The 22,649-nt window shown below is 34.7% G+C and overlaps 1 protein-coding gene across 1 annotated transcript in view; it reads left to right on the top strand.

Moving 5' to 3' along the window:
* Positions 1-19,552, top strand: part of LOC127553940 (uncharacterized) — a 31,942-nt gene extending 12,390 nt beyond the window's left edge. Inside the window, exons 6-15 of the mRNA XM_051985067.1 lie at positions 8,928-8,965; positions 9,859-9,952; positions 10,326-10,399; positions 11,207-11,312; positions 13,534-13,589; positions 14,442-14,550; positions 16,395-16,453; positions 18,245-18,323; positions 18,703-18,759; positions 19,338-19,552. Of these exons, the coding sequence (XP_051841027.1) occupies positions 8,928-8,965; positions 9,859-9,952; positions 10,326-10,399; positions 11,207-11,312; positions 13,534-13,589; positions 14,442-14,550; positions 16,395-16,453; positions 18,245-18,323; positions 18,703-18,759; positions 19,338-19,440 (775 nt within the window). The 3' untranslated portion in view covers positions 19,441-19,552. The remainder of the gene's footprint in view (positions 1-8,927; positions 8,966-9,858; positions 9,953-10,325; positions 10,400-11,206; positions 11,313-13,533; positions 13,590-14,441; positions 14,551-16,394; positions 16,454-18,244; positions 18,324-18,702; positions 18,760-19,337) is intronic.
* Positions 19,553-22,649: the final 3,097 nt, after the last annotated feature.

Below are 22,649 nucleotides of genomic sequence, written 5' to 3'. Positions count from 1 at the left end.
TACAAATTGCCACAGAAACACTAAGGAAAAGTAAGTTTCCTTTTCTTTTTTTTTTAAATTATACCTTTTTATTTACAAGATATATGCATGGGTAATTTTTAGTATTGACAATTGCGAAACCTTTTGTTCCAATTTTTCCACTTCTTCCTCCCACTCCCTCCCCCAGATAGCAGAGGTAGACCAATACATGTAAAGTATATATGTTAAATATAATATATGTATACATATCCATACATGTTATTTTGTTACACAATAAGAATCTGACTTTGAAATAATGTACAATATCCTGTGAAGGAAATAAAAAATTCAGGCAGACAAAAATGGAGGGATTGGGAATTCTATGTAGTGGTTCACACAAATTTCCCAGTTCTTTCTTTGGGTGCAGCTGGTTCTATTCATTACTGCACTATTGGGACTGATTTGGTTCATCTCATTGTTGAAGAGAGCCACGTCCATCAGAATTGATCATCTAGTATTGTTGTTGAAGTATATAATGATCTCCTGGTCCTGCTCATTTCACTCAGCATTATTTCATGTAAGTCTCTCCAGGCCCCTCTGAAATCATCCTGCTGGTCATTTCAAAATATTCCATAACATCCATATACCACAATTTATTCAGCAGTTCTCTAATTGATGGGCATCCACTCAATTTCCAGTTTCTGGCCACTACAAAGAGGACTGCCACAAACATTCTTGCACATACAGGTCCCTTTCCCTTCTTTTAAGATCTCTTTGGGATATAAGCCCAGTAGTAACACAGCTGGATCAAAGGAAATGTACAATTTCATAACTTTTTGAGCATAGTTCCAAATCGCTCTCCAGAATGGCTGGATGTATTCACAATTCCACCAACAATGTATCAATGTCCCAGTTTTCCCACATTCCCTCCAACATTCTGCATTATCATTCCCTGTCTTTCTAGTCAATCTGACAGGTATATAGTAGTATCTCAGAGTTGTTTTAATTTGTATTTTTCTAATTAATAATGACTTGGAGCATCTTTTCATATGGCTAGAAATAGTTTAAATTTCTTCATCTGAAAATTGTTGTTCATATCCTTTAACCATTTATCAACTGGAGAATGGCTTGATTTCTTATAAATTAGAGTCAATTCTCTATATATTTTGGAAATGCGGTCTCTATTAGAAACTCTGACTCTAAAAATATTTTTCCAGTTTGTTTCCCTTCTAATCTTGTCTGCATTAGTTTTGTTTGTACAAAAGATTTTCAATTTGATATAATCAAAATTTTCTATTTTGTGATCAATAATCTCTAGTTCTTTGATCACAAATCCTTCCTCCTCTACAAGTCTGAGAGGCAAACTATCTTATGTTCCCCTAATTTATTTATGATATCATTCTTTATGCCTAAATCATGGACCCATTTTGATCTTATCTTGGTGTACATTGTTAAGTGTGGGTCCATGCCTAGTTTCTACCATACAAATTTCCCATTTTCCCAGTAGTTTTGGTCAAATAGTGAATTCTTATCCCAAAAGCTGGGGTCTTTGGATTTGTCAAACACTAGATTATTATAAAGGCATTGACTATTTTGTCCTTTGAACCTACCCTATTCTACTGAGTAACTAGTCTATTTCTTAGCCAATACTAAATGGTTTTGGTAACTGCTGCTTTATAATATAATTTTAGATTTGGTATACAGCTAAGCCACCTTCATTTGATTATTTTTTCATTAGTTCCCTTGAAATTATTGACCTTTTGTTTTTTCATATGAACTTTGCTGTTGTTTTTTTCTAAGTCATTAAAATAGTTTTTTGGGAGTCTTATTGGCATAGCCCTAAATAAATAAATTAGTTTAGATAGTGTGGTGTTTTCTTTTCTCAAAATATTATTGTTCTCTAGGAGGAGGTTTCTCAGGGGGCTTCTGGGAGCAGCCTTAGTTTCAGTTCCAAGTAATAATCACCTCAAATGCAGCCAGGAGTCAAAGTATAGTCCTTTATTGTTTCTTCCAAAATAGCCCAGTTAGCTTTCTTTGAGACCTAGCTCTCTCCTTGGTTCCGATACCTCTTGCTTGCTAGTCTTTTGTCTCTTCCAGCTTCAGCTTCAGCTCTCTCTCTGAATCTCCAGTTATCAATCTCCTGACTGAATTCTGGTTCTGTCAATCTCTCTAACTGATTCCTCCACTGACTCCTCGCTGAGGCTCCAAGAGCTTCTTTAAAGGTGTTAACCCAAAGATTGTGGGATTATTGTGGGAGGTGTAACTTGTGAATCTCCTGGACTTGTGAATGCTAATATGTGAGCTAATGTGTGAACTCTCAAAGATGTAAACGTAAGCATTGTTTCTATCAATTCCAGTGAGTTAACACTTTGTAAGGATTCTAACAAGGTTGTATTGTCATCTTTATTTTATTTACTTGCCCTATCCAAGAGCACTTAATATTTTTTTCCAATTGCTTAGATCTGACTTAATTTGTGTGGAAAGGGTTTTGTAGTTTTGCTCATATAGTTCTGGATTTTCCCTTGGCAGATAGGTTCCCAAATATTTTATACTATTGTCAGTTACTTTAAATGGAATTTATCTTTGTAACTCTTAACTATTGGATTTTGTTAGTGGTATATAAGAAGCTAATGACTTATGTGGGTTTATTTTATATCCTACAACTTTGCTAAAGGTGTGGATTATTTATAATAGCTTTTTAGTAGAATCTCTGGGGTTCTCTAAGTACACGATCATCAGCAAAGAGTGATAATTTGGTTTCTTCATTACCTACTCTAATTCCTTCAATCTCTTTCTCAACTCTTATTACCAAAGGGTAGCATTTCTAATATAATATTGAATAGTAATGGTGATAGTGGGCAACCTTGTTTCACTCCTGATATCTTATTGGGAATGGTTCCAGTTTATCCCATTACATATGATACTTACTGATTGTTTTAAATAGATGCTACTGATTATATTAAGGAAAAATCCATTTATTCCTATACTCTCAAGTGTTTTTAATAGGAATGGATGTTGGATTTTATGCAGTGCTTTTTCTTCATCTATTGAGATGATCATATGGTTTTTGTTAATTTAGTTATTAATATGGCCAATTATACTAATAGTTTTCCTAATATTAAACCAGCCCTACATTCCTGGTATAAATCCTACTTGGTCATGGTGTATTATCCTGGGGACTATTTTCTGTAGTTTTTTTGCTGATATATTTTATTTAAGATTTTAGCATCAATGTTCATTAGGAAGATTGGTCTATAATTTTCTTTCTCTGTTTTCATCTTACCTGGTTTAGGATCAGTACCATGTCTGTGTCATAAAAGGAATTTGGTAGGATTCCTTCATTCCCTATTTTTTCAAATAGTTTATATAGCATTGGGGTTGATTGTTCTTTAAATGTTTGGTAGAATTCACATGTAAATCCATCTGGTCCTGGGGATTTTTTTCTTAGGGAGCTGATTAATAGCTTCTTCTATGTCTTTTTCTGAAATGGGACTATTTAAACAATTTACTTCCTCCTATCTCCTTCTGGGAAGCCTATATTTTTGGCGGTAGTCATCCATTTCACTTAGGTTTATCAAATTTATTGGCATAAAGTTGGGCAAAGTAACTCCTTATTTCTCTAATTTCCTCTTCATTGGTAGAAAGTTCTCACTTTTCATTTTTAAGACTAAGAATTTGATTTTCCTTTTTTCTTTTTCTAATTATATTTACCAAAGGTTTATCTATTTTATTGGTTTATTATAAAACCAACTTAGTTTTATTTATTAATTCAATTTTTTTTTACTTTCAATATTATCAATTTCTCTTTTTAATTTTAGAATTTCAAGTTTAGTATTTGATTGGGGGTTTTAAATTTTGTCTTTTTCTAGCTTTTTAAGTTGCAAACCCAATTGAACTTCTCTTTCTCTATTTTATTCAAGTAAGCCTCTAAAGATATAATATTTTCCCTTATTACTGCTTTGGCTGCATCCCACAAATTTTGGTATGATGTCTCATCCTTATAATTTTCTTGGGTGAAATTATTAATTGTGTCTATGATTTACTGCTTTACCCAATCATTCTTAAGGAAGAGATTATTTAGTTTTCAATGACTTTTTCATCTATTTACCCCTAGCTTTTTGTTGAATATAGTTTTTATTGCATTGTGGTCTTGAAAACAATGCATTTATTATTTCTGCCTTCCTGCATTTAATTTTGAGGTCTTTATGTCCTGATATATGATCAATTTTTGTATAGATTCCATGAACTGCTGAGAAGAAAGTATACTCCTTTCAGTCTCCATTCAGTTTTCTCCAAAGATCTATCATACCTAATTTTTCTAATATTCTATTTACCTCTTTAATTTATTTCTTATTTGTTTTGTGGTTTGATTTATCTAATTCTGAGAATGCAAGATCGAGATCTCCCACTATTATACTTTTGCTGTCTATTTCTTCTTGCAACTCTCAACTTCTTCTTTAGGAAGTTAGATGCTATAGCACTTAGTACATATATGTTTAATATTGATATTGCTTCATTGACTATGCTACACTTTAGGAAAATATAGTTTACTTTTTTATCTTTTTTAATTAGATCAATTTTTGCTTTTGCTTGATCTGAGATTAGGATGGCTACCCCCTGATTTCTTTTAACTTCACCTGAAGCATAATAGGTTCTGCTCCAGCCTTTATCTTTACTCTGTATATATCTCCCTGCTGTAAATGTGTTTCCTGTAAACAACATATTGTAGGGTCTGGCTTTTGAAATCCAGTATGCTATCTGCCTCTGTTTTATGGGAGAGTTCATCCCATTCACATTTACGCTTAAAATGACCAATTCTGTATTTCCTGTCATCTTAATTATCTCCAGATTATGCTTTTCTTTTTCTTATTCCCTTTATCCCCTTACCCAGTATTAAACTTATGGTCACCACTTGCCTCATGAAGCTCTCCTTCTTTAGAATCCCTCCCCCCTCTTTGAATCTCTTCCCCTTTCTTGTGCCTTTCCCTTATTATTCTTTTCCTTTTCTCTTTTCCTCTCCAACTTTTTAATGAGGTGAGAGAAATGTTCTCTATAAAACAGATATGTCAATTATTTTCTTTTTAAGCTAACTCTGATGAGAGTGAGATTCACACAATGTTCCTCCCCCTCTCTAAATTCCCTCAGATATAATAGATTTCTTTTGCCTCTTCATGGGATGTAGTTTCTCTCTTTTTACCTCCACTCTTCCCTTTTTCTGATATTATCCCCTTTCCATTTCTACTTCCCTTTTTGTTATATCAGTAAAATCAAATTATACATGCACTCTTTATGTATATCCACAACAGAAATACAAGAGTTCTTTTTACCTTTTTCTGCTTCTCTTGAGTCCTATATTTGGAGGTCAATTTTTTTGTTTAGCTCTGGCTTTTTCATTAGAAATAAATGGAATTCACTTATTTCATTAATTGTCCATCTTCTTCCCTGGAAGAAAATGCTCAGTTTAGCTGGGTAGTCTATTCTTGGCTGCATTCCAAGTTCTTTTGCCTTTCGGAATATCAAATTCCAGGCCCTTTGATCTTTTAATGCAGAAGCAGCTAGATCTTGAATGATCCTTATTGTGGCTCATTGGTATCTGAATTTTTTTTTCTGGCTGCTTGTAATATTTTTTCCTTAGTCTGATAGTTATGAAATTTACCCACAATATTCCTTGGAGTTTTTATTTTAGTATCTTTTTCAGAAGGTGTTTGGCGAACTCTTTCAATGCCTATTTTACCTTCTGATTCTATTACATCTGTGCAGTTCTTTTTGATGATTTTTTGTAAAATAGTATCTAGGCTCTTTTTTATCATAATTTTCAGGAAGTCCAATAATCCTCATTTTATCTCTCCTAGATCTATTTTCCAGGTCTGTTGTTTTTCCAAGTAGATACTTAACATTTTTTCAAATTTTTCATTTTTTTTTTGGTTTTGCTTTACTGATTCTTGATGTCTCAATGAATCATTTATTTCTATTTGTTCAATTCTGATTTTTAATGAGTTATTTTCATTAGCTTTTTTTTTTTTTTTTTTTTTTTACTTCTTTTTGTATATGTCCAATTGAATTTTTAAATGAGTTGTTTTACCTCTATGGAATTTTTTTCCCATTTCACTAATTTTTTTTAACGGAGTTATTTTCTTTTTTCCAATTCACAAATCCTACTTTCCTGGGATTTTTTTTTTATCTTTTCCAGTTCAAAAATTCTGTTTCCCTGGGAGTTCTTTACCTTTTTCCAATTCACATTTCAGGAAGTTGTTTTCTTTTTCTCTTCATCAAATTTTTCTTTAAGTGAGTTATAAGTGTTTTCTGTACTTTCTTGCCTAGCTTCTCTTTTCTTTTCCCATTTTTCTTATAGCTCTCTTTTAAGATTTTTTTATAATTTCTTCTAGGAGAGCCTTGTATGATGGGGATCAGGTTAAATCCCCCTTTGGTGTTTTGTCTGGAGATTGTCTGCTATTAGTCTCCTCGGGTTTGAAAACCTGTTTTTTTTCTTTCTGTATAGAAGCTATCGATGGTCCATTTGGCTTTTTTACTCATTTTTTAAAAGCCCTTATTGTCTACCCTACCTTCAGGGCAAAGAGGTTACCAGCTTCCTCTGCAGAGCAGGGATAGATATGTGGACAGTAGCTGTCCTACAAACTGGCTGCTAAGAGTGGCCAATTTGCAGAAGTGATCTGGGAAAAGTCCTGCACTAGAAGTGTCTCTGCCCCTACTAGCAGAAGCAGAGCTGCGGAAGTGCCCTGTGAAGAGCCCCACTGTGTAGGTTAGCGACTGCCCTGGGGGCTGTAGACTAAGTAAAGAAAGTGTCACTGTCCCAGGCAGAAGCCCCGCTGTGGGGATTAGAAGTTGCCCTGGGAAGAGCCCTCCACTGGAAATGGAAGTGTCTCTGCCCTGGAGAGCACAGTAGCACTGCAGAAGTTCTATTGCCCCAGCTACAGTCCTCTGCTGTGCAGATTAGAGGCTGCTCTGGGCAGAAACCCTCTGATGTGCAAATGTGTGACTGCCTTGGCAAAAGCCCCATGCTGCAGAATGTGGCTACACAGCTATGCTGTGGTCTGTCCTTAGTCACTCACTTCCAGTTTTGGGTGGGTGTAGCTAGATCCTGTTAGATTCTGGTTTTTTTTGGAGTACACTCTACCTTTGGCTTTAACTTCTAGGCTGATCTACTGTTTTGCAACCAAAGCAGAGCAGCCAACCGTGGTAGAGTCCTTCCTGTAAATTTTCCATCCATGGAGACCACTCCTGCCTTGGCCTGCTCAGTATGCTAGCCTCTGGTTCTATCTCTCTGCTTGCGCTGGCCTGCTTCCCCCCCTCAGGAAAAACCTTTTTATACTTCCAATCTCCATGAATTTTACCGGTCAAAGCACTATTTTTGAGACTGAATTTGGTAATTAGTAGTGAGAGTATGTGTATCTTCTCTGCCATTTTGGCTCCATCCCCAGTAAGTTTGTTTTTCACTGAGCTTGCTTTTTCAATGGGATGACCAAGAAAATAAAATTGTATGTTAGCAAAAGTGTCTGCCAGAAGGAGATCTACATTTTTTTATCTCTGCAATTGAGAATAACACTTTATTTTAGCTCATTTCTCTTGGATGACACACACCATTTCTCTGTTACTGTTCCTATCCTTTTAGTTCTTTCTCTTCCTCATTTAGGCTGATCAATCCAGGTTTTAAGGTTCTGCAGATACAATACACTTCAGACACTCTTACATAGTAGAGAATTTTCAAAAAGGAATACTACAATTTAAATGAGGTTTATAAACTGTTTACAACTTTAGACTGGTCACTGACCCATGTAAACATTATGGAATTGCAGATTTCTCTTTATTTGTCTAATTATATTTTTATAATTGACTTCCATTACTTATTTAGGTCATTGTTCAGATTATATTCTTTGGTCCCAGAAAGATTGCACTTCTCATTAGAGTCCATCTTAAAGGAGATAAGGAAAAGACAATTCTGATCATTAATATAGGATTGATCACTTACTGCTTCATTCAATTTCTCTGATGGTCCAGTATCAAATAAAGCATTGGAATCTAGTAATATCTTCTCAACTCCAGATACCATAATCCAAATTCTCATTATCCTTTGGAGACATTCCAGTAGTATTCCATGAAAACTTACTCAGCATGAAACTGTCTCTTTATCTCTCTCCCTGCCTTATTTCTGTACTATCTCTCACCCAATTCTTCCCCTCCCCCCCAGCCACACCAAATTTCACCTGTATCTGCACCTGTGAGGTGTCAATTGCTTCTCAATAGTACAGAAAACTTACTGGACAGATATAGATATGCCAAGGTAGATTTTCTCTATAAAGTTAGCTACAAGATACAAATAGTAGTGGATAAGCTGAAATACACAGAACCAAAAATTCAAGAAAAAGATAAGCACAATACAAAGAATGTTTTTTTTCAAACCAAGGAAGGAGAAGGGAGTGAATGAAAGTCCTGGGGAAAGATAGGCCCCAGGACACTGATCAGTGTACTGCCAAATCCATTTCACTTCTCTGGTCACTCCATTCATCAAGCTAGCTCAGGAAAACTGTTTGAAAAGCACAGGAGAAAGTAGGAGGTGTTCCAAAGGAGGAGGGGCAGGGGCAAACATTTCCCCAAGCTTGTCTGGAGGATTTCCTATCCTATCATTGCCAGGAAGTTCTCAATTGGAAATGACTTCTGAGAAGAAGTTGTAGGTTCTGATGAAGCATCTATCCTAGAAAGGGAAAGGACTTGACTGGAACAGAAAAGGGCCAAAATGAGTGACCTTGAAACAGCCCATCAAGAAGAAAAAATTACTGGATAATATCATATGTTCTCTCTTTTCCCAAAATGGCTGTATTGTTTCTTGCTCTAGGTGTTTAGTATAGTAGAGAAAAGATAATCATAAGAAAAGTTCTTATAACAAATAACATTCTGTGTATTTGTCATTATTGAAAACAAGTACTTAATATATAAATGATTTTCCATTCCAGGAAAGAAAGAGACAACAGAATGGAAGATGACAAATTAGGTAAGGCCATTTATGAAATTATTTTATATAATGGTGGTTTTAAAAAAAAATCTTTACTTATGTATGCCTTTATGACATATTTTCTTTAGAGCAATGGTGATAATGAAAACATTTTACATAATGAAATTCTTGCCTCATTTTAAGGTTAATATTCAAAAAGCTTTTAAAATAATAGTTTGAAGACCACCCCTTGTTTTCAATAAAAAGCAATCACAAATAAACTCAATTTTGTAAACACATTTTATACTTGAATGTGAAAATAGGAAGACAGTCCATACACAGGAATTTCCAGTGGCTATCTAAGTTTATACCAGGAGAACACATGTGAAATCCTAAAAGGAGATTTGCTGTATCATCCAGAACCCATCCCAGTGCCCCATAATTCCAGCACCAGAGCTTCCTTTGTCAATTCTACCTTCCTTATGTCACATTATCCAAGGCAATTGGAAATCCTTATAATTGAGTGCCATATATATGGATTGAATAGATTGTTGATAAAAGTAAATGTCATCATTTCTGCCACAATACAAATAAATCTTCTACTTACTAGAGAACCTTGGCTATGTCCATAATCATGTTAAATTCCTTAGTCTTTCTGACCAAAAGGTGCCTTATGCAAACTATTTACAATTGATGTCACAGAAAGTTTTAAGATTCCACCTCCCTGTACATAAGGAATTGCCTAGAATTGACTTTCCCCCTATGATCAAAAACCATTAAGAAAATTATTGTTAGATAGTGGGGATAATTTTTAATAAGACAAAGTACCAGGATATCAGTGTATGGAACTACCATCATAGAACATTTATTTAATCAATCATACATCAGAGAAAACATTTCTGATTTTTTTTTCTAACTGAGAATGTAACTTTCGTTTGAACTCTTTCTTGTAGACTTTATTGGAAATGATGTCAATATCCCTCCAAGAATGATAGAAAACAACATGGGCCAGTCATGGAAAACACTCATGGGGCATCACGCTGAAGGGTGAGAATAGATGCATAAAAATTAGTGCAAAGGGTAAAAGACTATTTGGACAGTATTTATACAAAAGTATGAACATCACTTTATTGGAAATGGAATCTGAATATAAATGCCACTGTATAAAATATCTAAATGTGTATTATGTATGAATATGTACATAAAACATATATATATATACATATATACACATAAGAACAAACATTACTGTGATGAGCAAGAACAAACATTACTGAGATGAGCTCAATTCCTTTTCAAGAGGTCCTCCAGTATTGACAGGCTTTAGTAAGAATAAAGGTCCTTATTCTGAATAAGATTACTATTGATTTGTCTTTTAATGCCAGAATTTACATTGAGATATATTTACTTTCTGTTCTAGGAAATCAGCCTTTGAGTTGTCTGTGGAGAAAAGTATGGCAGAAAACACACCCACCCTACTTTCTCTTACTTTGGGTATGTTTCTTAAACTTCTTTCTATACATCATACCTTTTCTAACATTATAGTCACTCAAGCAATGAAGATTTGACCATATTTGAAGAAAACAGATAGTTGCCAGCATTGGTTCAAATTTTTAAATGTTATCTTTAGGCTATCTCTTTGTTATTTAGTCAATATTTAATCCTATTTAGAATGATACTGGTGACTATTTAACAAAACAATCCCTGTACTGGAACATGCGACTTGGGCACACTTTGCCAGATAATGAAAATTCCTTTCCATTGCTCATGGAGACATGTTTGGTATGTTGTATCTAGTCTTCCACTAGTGTTCCAGTCTACCTGTTCTGAGACCCCTTTGGCAACTTCCCTTTCCACAGGCAATGGTGTCCTAGGGAATCCTCAATAATTATCTGTTGATATAACATAAATTAGGGAAGTGGATGTTAATTACCCAGACTCAACTGGCATTCTAACAGTAGAATAGTAGGTATTTGAGGACAAAGGCTAGACTGTGCCCTTACTTATTTTTGATTGTTTAGTATTGATGAACACAATTATTTCTATTGTTTATAAAGTACTAACATAGAAAATTTTCTATTTCAACTCCTTGTTACATTGGAAATTGCTCATAATTCATTTACACTTAGGATAATTAATGTGTGATTCTTCTTATTGGGTTGGTCTTTTAGTTGAGGGTCATGTCTGTTAGATTTCCCAATCTAGGAAACTCTTTACTTAATTCATCTACTTCATAAAACTATAGAGATATCAACTCTATTATTTCATTTTTCTCTACTATTAATCTCTTTATCATTGCAGATGAGATTGAAATAGATCTAAATATCAATGAAAAATATGAACACAAAAAAGACAAAGGTATAGATAAAGTCATTACTCAGGAAAGCACAAAGGAAGAATATGATTGGTGAGCTTTCTTTTTTAATCCTCTAAATTTATTAGAATGTACTTTGTACTGTCTCTAAGGGATATAAACCTCAGACCATTTCAAAGTTTATAGACTCATTTTGAAAAAAAAATCAAAATAAAACAATCACAAAGACATAAAATCCCAATGGTAGAATATCTCTATAAATATATTGGTAATACTGTAGAGGTCATTGTTATAATAATAATAATAATAATTACACTTTAGCACCTATCCTATTCGTTTTTTTAAAATTCTTTTAAATGAACTTTATATGTTGATCATTTTTCAATTTCCCTTGTCAGGTTCTCCACTGAAATGAAATATTTCCATGAAATATGGAAATTTTCATATTTCCAAAATATTTCAACGTATTAAAGAATATATTACATAGAGGCAGCTAGGTGGCACAGTGGATAGAACATCAGCCCTTGAAATCAGGAGGACCTGAGTTCAAATCTGGCCTCAGACACTTAACACTTCCTAGCTGTGTGACCCTGGGCAATTCACTTAACCTCAATTGCTTCAGCAAAAAACAAAAAAAGGATGTATTACATAACTATGTAGCTCATTGAAGTGTTTCAGCCCAATGAGTGTTGAGATTTTGAAACTTAGGAAATGACTGGTTTAAAATCTTTTTCCTGAACCACTATTTAATTCAAGTATCTGTTGACCATAGAGAAAACAATCTCTTTTTCTATAGTTGTAATATTAAACCTCAGGAAACATCTGTTATATGAAAGCATTTCTCATATAAGTCCAACATATTGATCAACATTTATATACTTTAGACTATATGAGGACTCTGAGAAGCTGCAAAACACAAAAGAAATCCATCTCTTTCAACTAAGTGTATTTCTATTTCAAGAAATATTTCTGAGTTTATTCAAAGACAATCAAATATGCTGCCAGTTAGCTCTTTAGTTTACAAAGCTGAAATAAAAAGGAACAAATTGCCATTACTAAACTTTATATTTTAAAGGAGAGATTCTTTTTTTTTTCTCTTTTCGTATCTGGGACTGAACTGACTTTAGCCAAATTCCCTTGGTTGTCATTGCAGAAGTGTTCCTGGATTGTCTCTTTTCTCATCTTAGTTTTTCCCCTGCTTCAACTCAGGCTCTTGGCTTTATGTTCCTTTCATAAACTCGGTGTTCAGAAGATATTGAAGACTTCTTGGGCCTAAGACACACTTTAAATTAGAGGGTTTTATCCCACACACATTTATAATCTATTGGCAGCCCCATGCTATTCCTCATTATAAGTACCATTGTATGCAAGAAGAAATCAGGATCACTGAGGTAGACCTTAGGTTCCTGGCGAAGTGGGAAGCAGGAAGATTCTCACACTGACCCATCTGTCCTCTGACAAAGAGAAATGCTTGGCAGATAGGAAAAAGGCCTAAAGATACACCAGAGGCATCCAGGTCTCAGAAATTTTTTTAAAGAGGAATAGGGATAGTGATGGGTCAAGTTTGAATGCATTGATTGAAGGAACTCTCCTATAGAAGGAAGCTAGTCCCATTCGCCCAATGCAATTGAGAACCTCCTCACCAAAATGTTTTCATACCTATCGAGTCCACCCAGAGCTGCAGTGATTTAGTTCATATTCAAGCAGCAAATGTATTTGCTAACTTGTGTACAAGTTAGGCTCAGAAATGCACTCTGCTCTTCCTCACTAAGATGTTAACTCTTCTCTGAATCACTTTTAACTTCTATGGATTCAGTTTTCCCAGGAGGACAATATGGGGTATAGTACTAGACAATGGTCTCTTTGTTTCTGTAATGTTTCCAGAACCACATCCATTCTTCCCCTTCTGTATCTCTCAAAATTCAGACCTCTCTATACTCTGAATTGGGACTTGATAGCAGGAAAACAATTCTCTTCGTTAGTTCCTATGTTTTGTTTTCTGGTAATTCCTGGACTGATCATAACTTTGTCAACTTCTTTGCATTTTAAAACTCCAGTTAGCTGGTCCAGATCCACAAACTCCTGCTTTGAATTCACTAATATAAAGAACCTCTCTAGGATCAGGCTAGACATATGAGATGTGCTTATGAATGTGAATATTCTTGAAGACATGAATTGACTCTTCCACAATAAAAAGGATTCCTTTTTCAGGGTTCTTGGAAATGTAAACAATGACTTTTTGAAAAGTTCTTTTGGGATTATCTAACCATTTTAAAATGAAGATTTATGTTTCATGTTTTTGGTTCCTTTCAAGGAAATCCCCACTGGGTCAGAAACTGCCGGAAGTGGAAGAATCATCGGACAGTGGTGGTAGGTTTCTTCATATCTTCCTTATATTTGCTGATTTCATCATATAAATCATTAGAGGATTGCTGAGAGTCAACCTTATTTTAATGAAATACATTATGAACCAAAAGCAGCCTTACTGAGTGGAATTATTTAGAATGGCATGCAGTCCAAGAACTCCCTTCACACAAGATCACTAACTAATCCTAGTTGTCTCCAATTTGGAATTATCAGCAGAAACTATCTGTTCAATGCAATCTTCAAAGTCTATCTCACTCTGAACACGAGAGCCTTTCCAACTGACACAAGAGAAGTTTACAACTCATTCCTTTCTTACATGCTACTCATACCTATAAACACCCTCATTGATCAACGTTATCAACACCTGAGTTTCCATTTCCTTCAATTCTTTTGTTTTTCACAGCTCAAGGTTATGCTAACTCCTATTAAATTACATTATGGATTGAGTTGACTTTTGTAGACTATTTAGATAAATTGTTCTTTATATCATTGAACAAGCAGAATGTTAGCTCTTAATGACAAAGGTTGTATCATTCTTCATCTTTCCTTATTTAGCCACTCCTAAGAGAGTAAATATTTTATCTTTGTTTCCCAAAATGATTTTAGTTCAGGAGCTGACATAGTAAGTTTTCAGCTCCAGTGCCATTTCTACACAATAATATTGAAGCAGTTAACTTATTTCTTCTCTGCGTTGATTATAAATGTTTTTGGGAGAATAAAGGGGTTCTGAAAATCTGTGTAACAGTGTCAGGAACTACATTGAAAGCCTATTGCTTTAGAAAATTATACATCATTCTTTTTGATTATCTGTTTAACTGCTTTTTGGGTAGACAACAGAACTTTTTGTACTTATAGATGAAGGAGGACTATGGTTTATAGCTAGTCATACCAGAGAGGATGATTATTTAAATAAGCTGGTTCTCAGAAGAAATCCTGGTAGAAGAGCAACTGATGATGAGAAAAGGTGAGCTTCCATTCCTGCCCAAAACTTTATTAGAATTATCTCTATAGTGAGGACTTCAAAAGTGTCTGAATACATCCATTTTACAAAGGAAAAATATCTCTTGGAAAGAATATAAGAACCATCAAAAACATAACTCCAAGTGACTCCTGTTTAAAATTTTAGATGGCACTACTGCTACACAAATAGTATTGCTGCTACATATTGCCTGCATCATGTTCTTTTTTTAAAAAATATTTATTTATTTATCTATTTATCCTATTGCAAGGTCATTGGAGTTAATTGACTTGTCCAGGATCACAAAGAAAATAAGTGTTAAATGTCTGATGCTGGATTTGAACTCAGATTTTTTTCACTCATTGGAGAAACTTCAGAAACATTTCCCTGAAAAACTCATTCAGCATATGATTGTTTCTATTCTTCTGTCTCTCTCTCCCATCTCTTCCTCCATTTCTCTGTCTCTCCATCCCTGTTTCTGTCTCTGTCTCTCTGTTTCTCTGTCTCTGTCTCTCTTGTTCTGTCTTTCTCTGTCTCTCTTTGTCTCTCTCTCTCTCCCTCCACCTCTTTCTCTCCCTCCACTCAACCCTTCAGTGCAAAATTATACTTGTATCTACACCTGTGAGACATCAAGTTGCTTCCCAATAGTATAAAAAACTTAATGGGCAGATCTGACAAGGCAGATTTCTCCAAAGTAGCTACAAGAAATGAAATGGTAAACAAACTGAAGTACACAGAACCAAAATCCAAGAAAAGAATCTGCAGTACAATAAAGTGGATATTCTCTTTTCAAGCACAGGAAACAGAAAGGGACTGAATTGAATTAGGATCCTGGAAAAGGCAGACGTTAAGGTATTGGTCTGTGTTCCATCAAATCTCCCTTTCACTCCTCTGCTCACTACATTCATCAAAGCAGTTCAGGGAAACTCTTTGAAAAATATAGGAGAAGGATGAGGGGTTTTGAAGGAGGAGGAGAGGGCAACCCTACTTTTAACTCATTTCCCTATTTCCTCAGGCATGTCTGACCATAGCCATAGGGAGAATAGGTAGTGTTATTCATTCCTTTCACACAAAAGGCTATTTTAAATTTTTCATTTTGGTCCTTTATCCTCCCTGCAAACTCCTTTTTTTAGAATTTTGCTTGTAGATTCTGAGAATAATAGAAAGGGACCAATCTGTGATTGCATAGATATATGAGAAATCCTAGATAAGATAAAATATTCTCTACCAAAGTAGTTTATGCACCTTCTTTCCAAAAGTGTCAGTTGCCTAGAGCACAGAGAGTGTAAGTGATCTCAATGTTCAAGCCACAAGTCTGTGAGTTAAGAGACATGAAGATATGAAGCAGAGATTGGACCCTTCTGCCTGGGTGACATTGGAATAGTTCATTGATTTGTGTGGGTTTCCGTTTTCTTTTTATTTTCATGAAGTTTAGTAGATTTGATGGGTCCTGACTGACACCGCAGAAAAAACAAAGCTCTTTTGTACTTTGAGAAGATTGTTCCTATCCTGCTTTTTAGGTTAGTAGAACTTCATAGCTTTAGCTACACATTGTCAATTCCTTGGAATTTTTAAACTGCCCAGTTGGTTATGAATACTCTCAAAATTCTTTTAACATTTCAAATGGAAAAAGGATATCATCTTTGGCAGATTAGATGTATGAGATATGCTTAGTGAAAAATTATTCTTAAAATTATTTGATCAGGTTCTTCCATAATCAACTAGATTCTCTTCCAAGGATTTTCCAGATATGAAGAATGAATATGAAAGAATAATTTTCTAAAATGTCATACTGGCATCATCTTTTAAAACCTGGATTTCATTGTTATTGTTTTTATTTGCAATTCTAGGCATGTTTCTTTACACTACAAACCAAAAGTTATTGAAGACAGCTTATCTAATGAGAATGGTAAGTTTCTTCACTTTTTTTTTTTATTCTTGCTGTTTCATATTGGAGGAAATTGAAATTCAACCCAATTTGAAACATATTTTTTTCAACTACAGCCAAATCTAGAGAATGTTTTTTTTTTTTTTTTTTTTTAAATGATGTATTTTGAAGGAGCCCTTTCTACAAATAACCAATCATAGTCTTTGACTCAGGGACATTCAGCAAGTACAATCCATACACTGGAACTTTGAAAGGCCACTCTAGGCCCAAAATAGGAGAGTCCTTCACGGAAGCTCATGCTGTAGTTACTGCTATACTATTTTTTCCTATACTTGTCTAACTTAACCTTCTACTTCTTCCCTAAAAAACTTATTTATATAGAGGTTGTCACGTTTATCTTTCCTTTTTCTATTGACAGCAAGAGTAGCCAAGTGAACTCTTGAGTTACTATAGGTTCAGCTATAGGATAAGATTTACAAGTAGATTTTTGTATAAATACTCAGGAAAATTGTTATTCAAGCATTGTACAAGTCAAAGTAAACTGCATGAGGATATTGACCTATTATCCTTATTTCTTCCTTAGCAGAATAGTTGTTTTATATGTCTTGAATTGATTTTAATTCAATGGGAAGAAATACAACTTGAGTTAAAAACCAATGACATAAAAAAGTTTTAGCTTTAGACTCCTTCTCAGGAATTGACTATATTTCACTTATTACTCACCAGAGCTGATAATCAATACTTTTGGAGAGGTAGAGTGGTATAAAGATCTCAGACAGTAATAACACCAATGTTTTATGTGAGAACTATAAGGTTTGGAAAGAGTTTTTTATGAATTGTTTTCCCTAGATTCTCAAAATAATTCTACTATAATTGATACTGTTCTTTTTTTATTTATTTAAAACAATAAAAAATTGGAGAAAGACAGAAAAGAAAAACAAAACAAAATATTGTCATATGCCCATCAAAACATCAGAGATGATTCAAAATATGTAACAATTTCCATTTAAAGAAAGCATATATAATAATAGAAGAGCTCCTCTTTGCATTCTTTTGCTCTCTGCTTTTTTTCATCTGGCCGCATTTAAAGTTTGGTCACTGAAAAGAATCCCTTTTTTAGATGATTGTCACTTGGGACACGCATGTATTGGTATGTAAAAAATTATAGAGTTTCTATCCTCCTTGTTTGGATAGATAACCTGGATAGAAGGCATTTTATGAAAGAGATTCTATTTCAAGTGCTATTTCTTAACCTGCCCTCACTCAGTTTTCTCTGAGAGATTAATCAGCTGGGCAACTGAGCCTGGGCTTAGAAGCCTAGTGCCTAAAAGAGTAAATATGGATCGATAAGCAACAGTCCAAATACAAGAAGCCACCTCCTTGGCTAGCTTTTTGAAGGGTACTTAAGAGTTCTGCTTCATTTTAATGATACTGGCAAACTGAGATTAGAGTGTTTCAAATTTTGCTAACTTGATTACCGTTTTGATTACCCAAATCCTGCTTTTTTGGTGTTAAACTGCTCCTAGCCAGGGCAAAAATTGCTTGAAAAGACTGATCACAAACAGGTAGTATTAGTGAGATTGTCATATTGTGTTTAAATCACCTTCCAACCATATTTGTGTAATAAAGAAAAGTCTCAGAGAAGAATACTCAGCTAGTTAGTTACTCATCTGAGACTTTAGTTCTCCTATCTCCCCTAGAGGGATATGGCTTCTTCTCTTCAGAGATTTTCCTCCAAGTGGCTGTTGTTTCTTGCAAATACTATTAGGATGATTTTAGTAAAATTATTCATGAAATTATTCTTACTCCTAGCCTCAATAAAAGGAACTAAAAGAAAGAATGTTATACAAGAACAAAAAGATAAAAGGAACATAATGTTTTCATTGTTGCAGTAAGTTCTCTATATATTTATAACAAAAATTCTTATTGAATAAAACCATTCTCTCCCTCCTTGGTTTTGATGTTTTTGGCCCTTGTACAACTTTAACCACTTTTTTGTTTGACACAGTTACTCTTAGTCCTAAAGAGATTCTTAGATGTTCATGCTTTCTGTCTCTCTGTCTCCTTTCCTCAACTCATAATCCTCATCCTCTACCCTTACGAAGCACAAACATTTTTATTCTATCAGCTTTACTATCTTAAGCTTGTTTTTTTTCCCCTGAGTCTAGTCAGACTTTTAGATCTAAAGTCTATACATAGTTTGATTATATTTTACATAGACCTGAGAATGTTCACTAAACTAAATCCTATTAACTCACTCTGAATTTTAGATTTTTCCAGAGGAATTCTAAAAAACAAAAGGAGTACATAATCACAGATGTAAAAAGGTATCATTTTCTTTTTTATTTATGATACGTTAACATAAATTTTAGAAATTGCTAGAATTCCTTAGCTCTTTTAGTCCACTAACCTTCACATGGATTTGTTGGATTGGACAATAAGCCATTCCTCCTTATGGAATTCAGATTTGCTTCTTTCCCAGATTTCTGAGGAGATAAATGTTCCCAGAGGTGCTTTGTTTCTTGGAGTTGATATCAATCTTCAGAGAAAAATAGGAGTAACAGGATGCTACCAGTTCCACATAATGAACCTATATAGGACACAGATACACCTATAAACCCTCACATATACCCCAATTCCCCCAACTGTCCCACAATAATCACTAGTCATTCACATACATGCAATACTTGAAAAGCTATCCCGTTTCTACTAACCTCCCTCAAAAACATGTATTGAGAAAGACTTTGTGTTTTCACACAACTTTATCCTAGGCTGTGTTTTTGTCCTTCATTGAAAATTTTAAATTTTTGAACTTTTTTGCAGGATGTTTTATATAAGTATCATTTAGTACCAATAATACAAAATCTTTTGTTCTCTTTTTCTCTTATTTTCTTCTTTGAACTAGCAATGAAGCCAGAGAAAATGGGTCTGCAAATAAAACACCAAGAGGCTGCTTTGGTATGGTGTGTTTTCCAAGGTGTTGGAGAAAGCAAAATAACCAGGACTGATTTCTCCTGTCAGGGGCATTCCCTTTTCTAAAAATATTAGGCATTCAATATCTTGATATTAGGTGTGTTTGGTTACTGAGAAAAAAACAATAACTATCAATTTATTGATTAATAAATCAATATCAAATTAATAAATCAAAATTACCAATCAGCCTACTTAGCAAACTATATATATGCATATATATATACATACACACACATATAATACATACACACATATGTATAGACACACACACATATATAGATATAGATATAGATATATAGAGAGAGTGTCTTCTTTTCTCTCCAAAAATAAGCAGTGGGGCTGAAGAGGGGAGGGCGGTGGAATGTATGTTATTTGAAAATGGTCTCCTGAAGTGGACTTAATGGTGACAAAAAATGGAAAACTTGTGTACCCAGAGGAGCACCTGGGAAATTCAGGGTATTGGGGACTTAATTGCACAAACTCCAATTTGCTTGCAGGGAACCACATGATTCTAGCAATGTCACTGGATTTCTAACAGGAAATCTGAGCCATTGAGTGGTGAGAGTAGGTCTCCAGTTACAGTCCTCGCTTTCAAATCTTTGGAGAGCTATACATAAGATAGCAAAGATGTTGAGAGAACACCACCAAACGATGAGTAAATTTACTTCCAGCTTCCTCAGTACCTATCTGTGAACTATTTAGGGAAAAGACTGACTAGCCAGATTTTAGAAATCTCTACTCTCTGAAGGTATTCTGTTTCCTACAATTTATTACATTGCAATTAAATCATCATGTTTAAAACTATAAAAAAATGAGTTTTTCTACTTTAAAGGCACTTTGATCAAGGTTTTTCTATCATAGTATTCAATGCAAACATCAGATTAAGCTATGTGTGTAGGGATCTCTTTTAAGTAAAGTAAGTACCAGAGTTTTTTTTTATTCTAAGTGGAAAAGAAATTGTTTTGAGCAAAGTCAGAAGCCTTAAGTAGTAAGACAGGTAGGTGATAGTGGTAAGCAGGAAAACAAGGTAAGGAAAAATATAATTTTGTTTAAACTTTCATTTCTGGTAACTAAGACTCTTTGTGTTCTATATTTATATCCCCAGATTGCTGTTGCAGGTCTGGGGAAAGAATTTTAAATTCAGTTTGTCTCCAAGAGGAGGGGCAATGGTTTATTGTGCAACTAACACTGGATTAAGTTCCAAAAGTAATTAGCAAAGAACCAGAGTGAAAAAGATAAATTTATAGGGAAAAGTTACCCAAATCAGGTACTTCTTGCTACTAATATGTTAATTTTATGGCTTAGAGATGGAGTTGAAGAGTACTCTGGTTTTGACTTTGGGTGTAGGTGCAGTACCCGTAACCTTCTGGGCAGAACTGAGGGTGAGGTGGGGGGCTGGAGGGCAACCTTCTGGAAGAGGTGTATTTTTAGTCCTGAAACTTCATTGGGTCAGATGGTGTACACCATTTTTGTCCTGTGTCTGTGTTAACTTTAAGCAGCTCATCATTGTTACTCATTGGTTTGTGAAACCCTGTTATCACACAGCCAACAATATTTGTGGTCTCAGCATCTTGGTTGGATCCAGTGAACTGGGCAGGATAACCTAAGGTAAGAAATACATTATTTCTATCTACATCACTCCCAAGGCGAGGTGTTCTTAGAGTTATTGCTTTATCCTCTCTAGGAATTCTCACCTTAGTAAAACTTTGCCTGAAGTCATTCCTTTGGTTATTTTAATTTAAAGTTTAAGGAAAATATTTATTTAAAAAAATCTGTCTTGATTGTGACCAAAATCAAGGGACAGACAGGGAAGGGAGGACCTTTCCATCAATCTATACCAATTTGTAGATTTCAAAAACGATTAAGAGAAGTAGTTTTCCTTTTGAGTGTTTCCAGAAAGTTTCCCTAGCTGACCCCCACTTCAACAACAACAACAACAAAACATAGAGGGAGGTTTTGATTTTGAACAAGATGAGGTGAGATCTCTCAGGACAGTTGTGAAAATTGAGTAAGGCTTCATCTACTTCAGAGTTGGAGTAGGCCTGAAGGTCTTTGAGCATTGACTCAAGGGCATACTCTTAAGTCCCTTTCCTGCTATCCTCCCATGACATACTTAAGTCCCCTTCCTTAAGTCCCTTTACTGCTATCCTCCCATGACATACTTAAGTCCCCTTCCTTAAGTCCCCTTCCTGCTATCCTCCCATGACATACTTAAGTCCCCTTCCTGCTATCATAGCTCCCATGACATCATTTTCTCTTTACTTCAATCAAATATGTGCAACTATATACTTATTGGTCAAGTTCAATTTCTTGGGTAGTTCCCGCGTTTAGAATGTAAGACCCTTAGCCAATGAGGATGAAGGTCAGTGGTGGGAGGGGTGTTTGTGTTAGGGACTATTTAAAGTGTAAAACCTGTCCCAGAAAGGTGCCTCCTCCCTTCCATTGCCTGCTCCATGGTGGGACCCCCGATTCTTGCCAGAACATACAGTAAACTTTTGCTTTGCTTCTAGAGATCTCTCCAGCTTTTTATTAAATGGTGATCCCTCACCATTCTGAACCACACAATTTTTTTTTTTTTTGTTTTGTTTGGGAGAAGGCTGGCCTGTCTTTACCTCTAAGCTGCTAAAAGATCTCAGACCAAGCCACTCCTAGAATTTAAATGGAACAACTAATCTTTCAAGTAATAATCCAAGTAGTATTTTAACAAGTGCTAAGTGACTTAACTGAAGCTGAATGTGGAAATAAATTTTGATATTGTCACAGCACTACCAAGTGATGGGTAAGTTTACTTCCTGCTTCCTCAGTATCCCTAAAATCCACCTGTGAACTATTTAGGAAAAAAGATTTCCTAGCCAGATTTTAAAAATCTCTACTCTCTGATGGCATTCTCTTCCCTACTAAACTGTTCACCACAATTAAATCAATGTGTTCAAAACTGTAAAAATAAAATTTTCTCCTTTAAAGGCTCACTTTGATCAAGGTTTTTCCATCGTAGTCTTCAATGAAAACACTTTGGAATTTCAGCAATGTGTGTTTAAAATGCCTCTTACTATTTGTCTTAAGTAATTTTGGTTAAAATTTTGAAATACAATTCTCCACTTTGAATTATGTATTATTAACTGTATCCCAATACTAGGAAAAAAGGCAGAAAACATGATGGGATAGTCGTGCATCATTTAAGCATAGTGGGTAGCTTTTTGATCAGCTCTAAATTTGGGAACATGCTGACCAAAGTTTTCTCCTT

This window comes from Antechinus flavipes, chromosome 3 (genome assembly GCF_016432865.1).
Source record: "Antechinus flavipes isolate AdamAnt ecotype Samford, QLD, Australia chromosome 3, AdamAnt_v2, whole genome shotgun sequence".
NCBI classification, from domain to species: Eukaryota; Metazoa; Chordata; class Mammalia; order Dasyuromorphia; family Dasyuridae; genus Antechinus; species Antechinus flavipes.
This window is presented reverse-complemented; position numbering and strand designations above follow the sequence as displayed.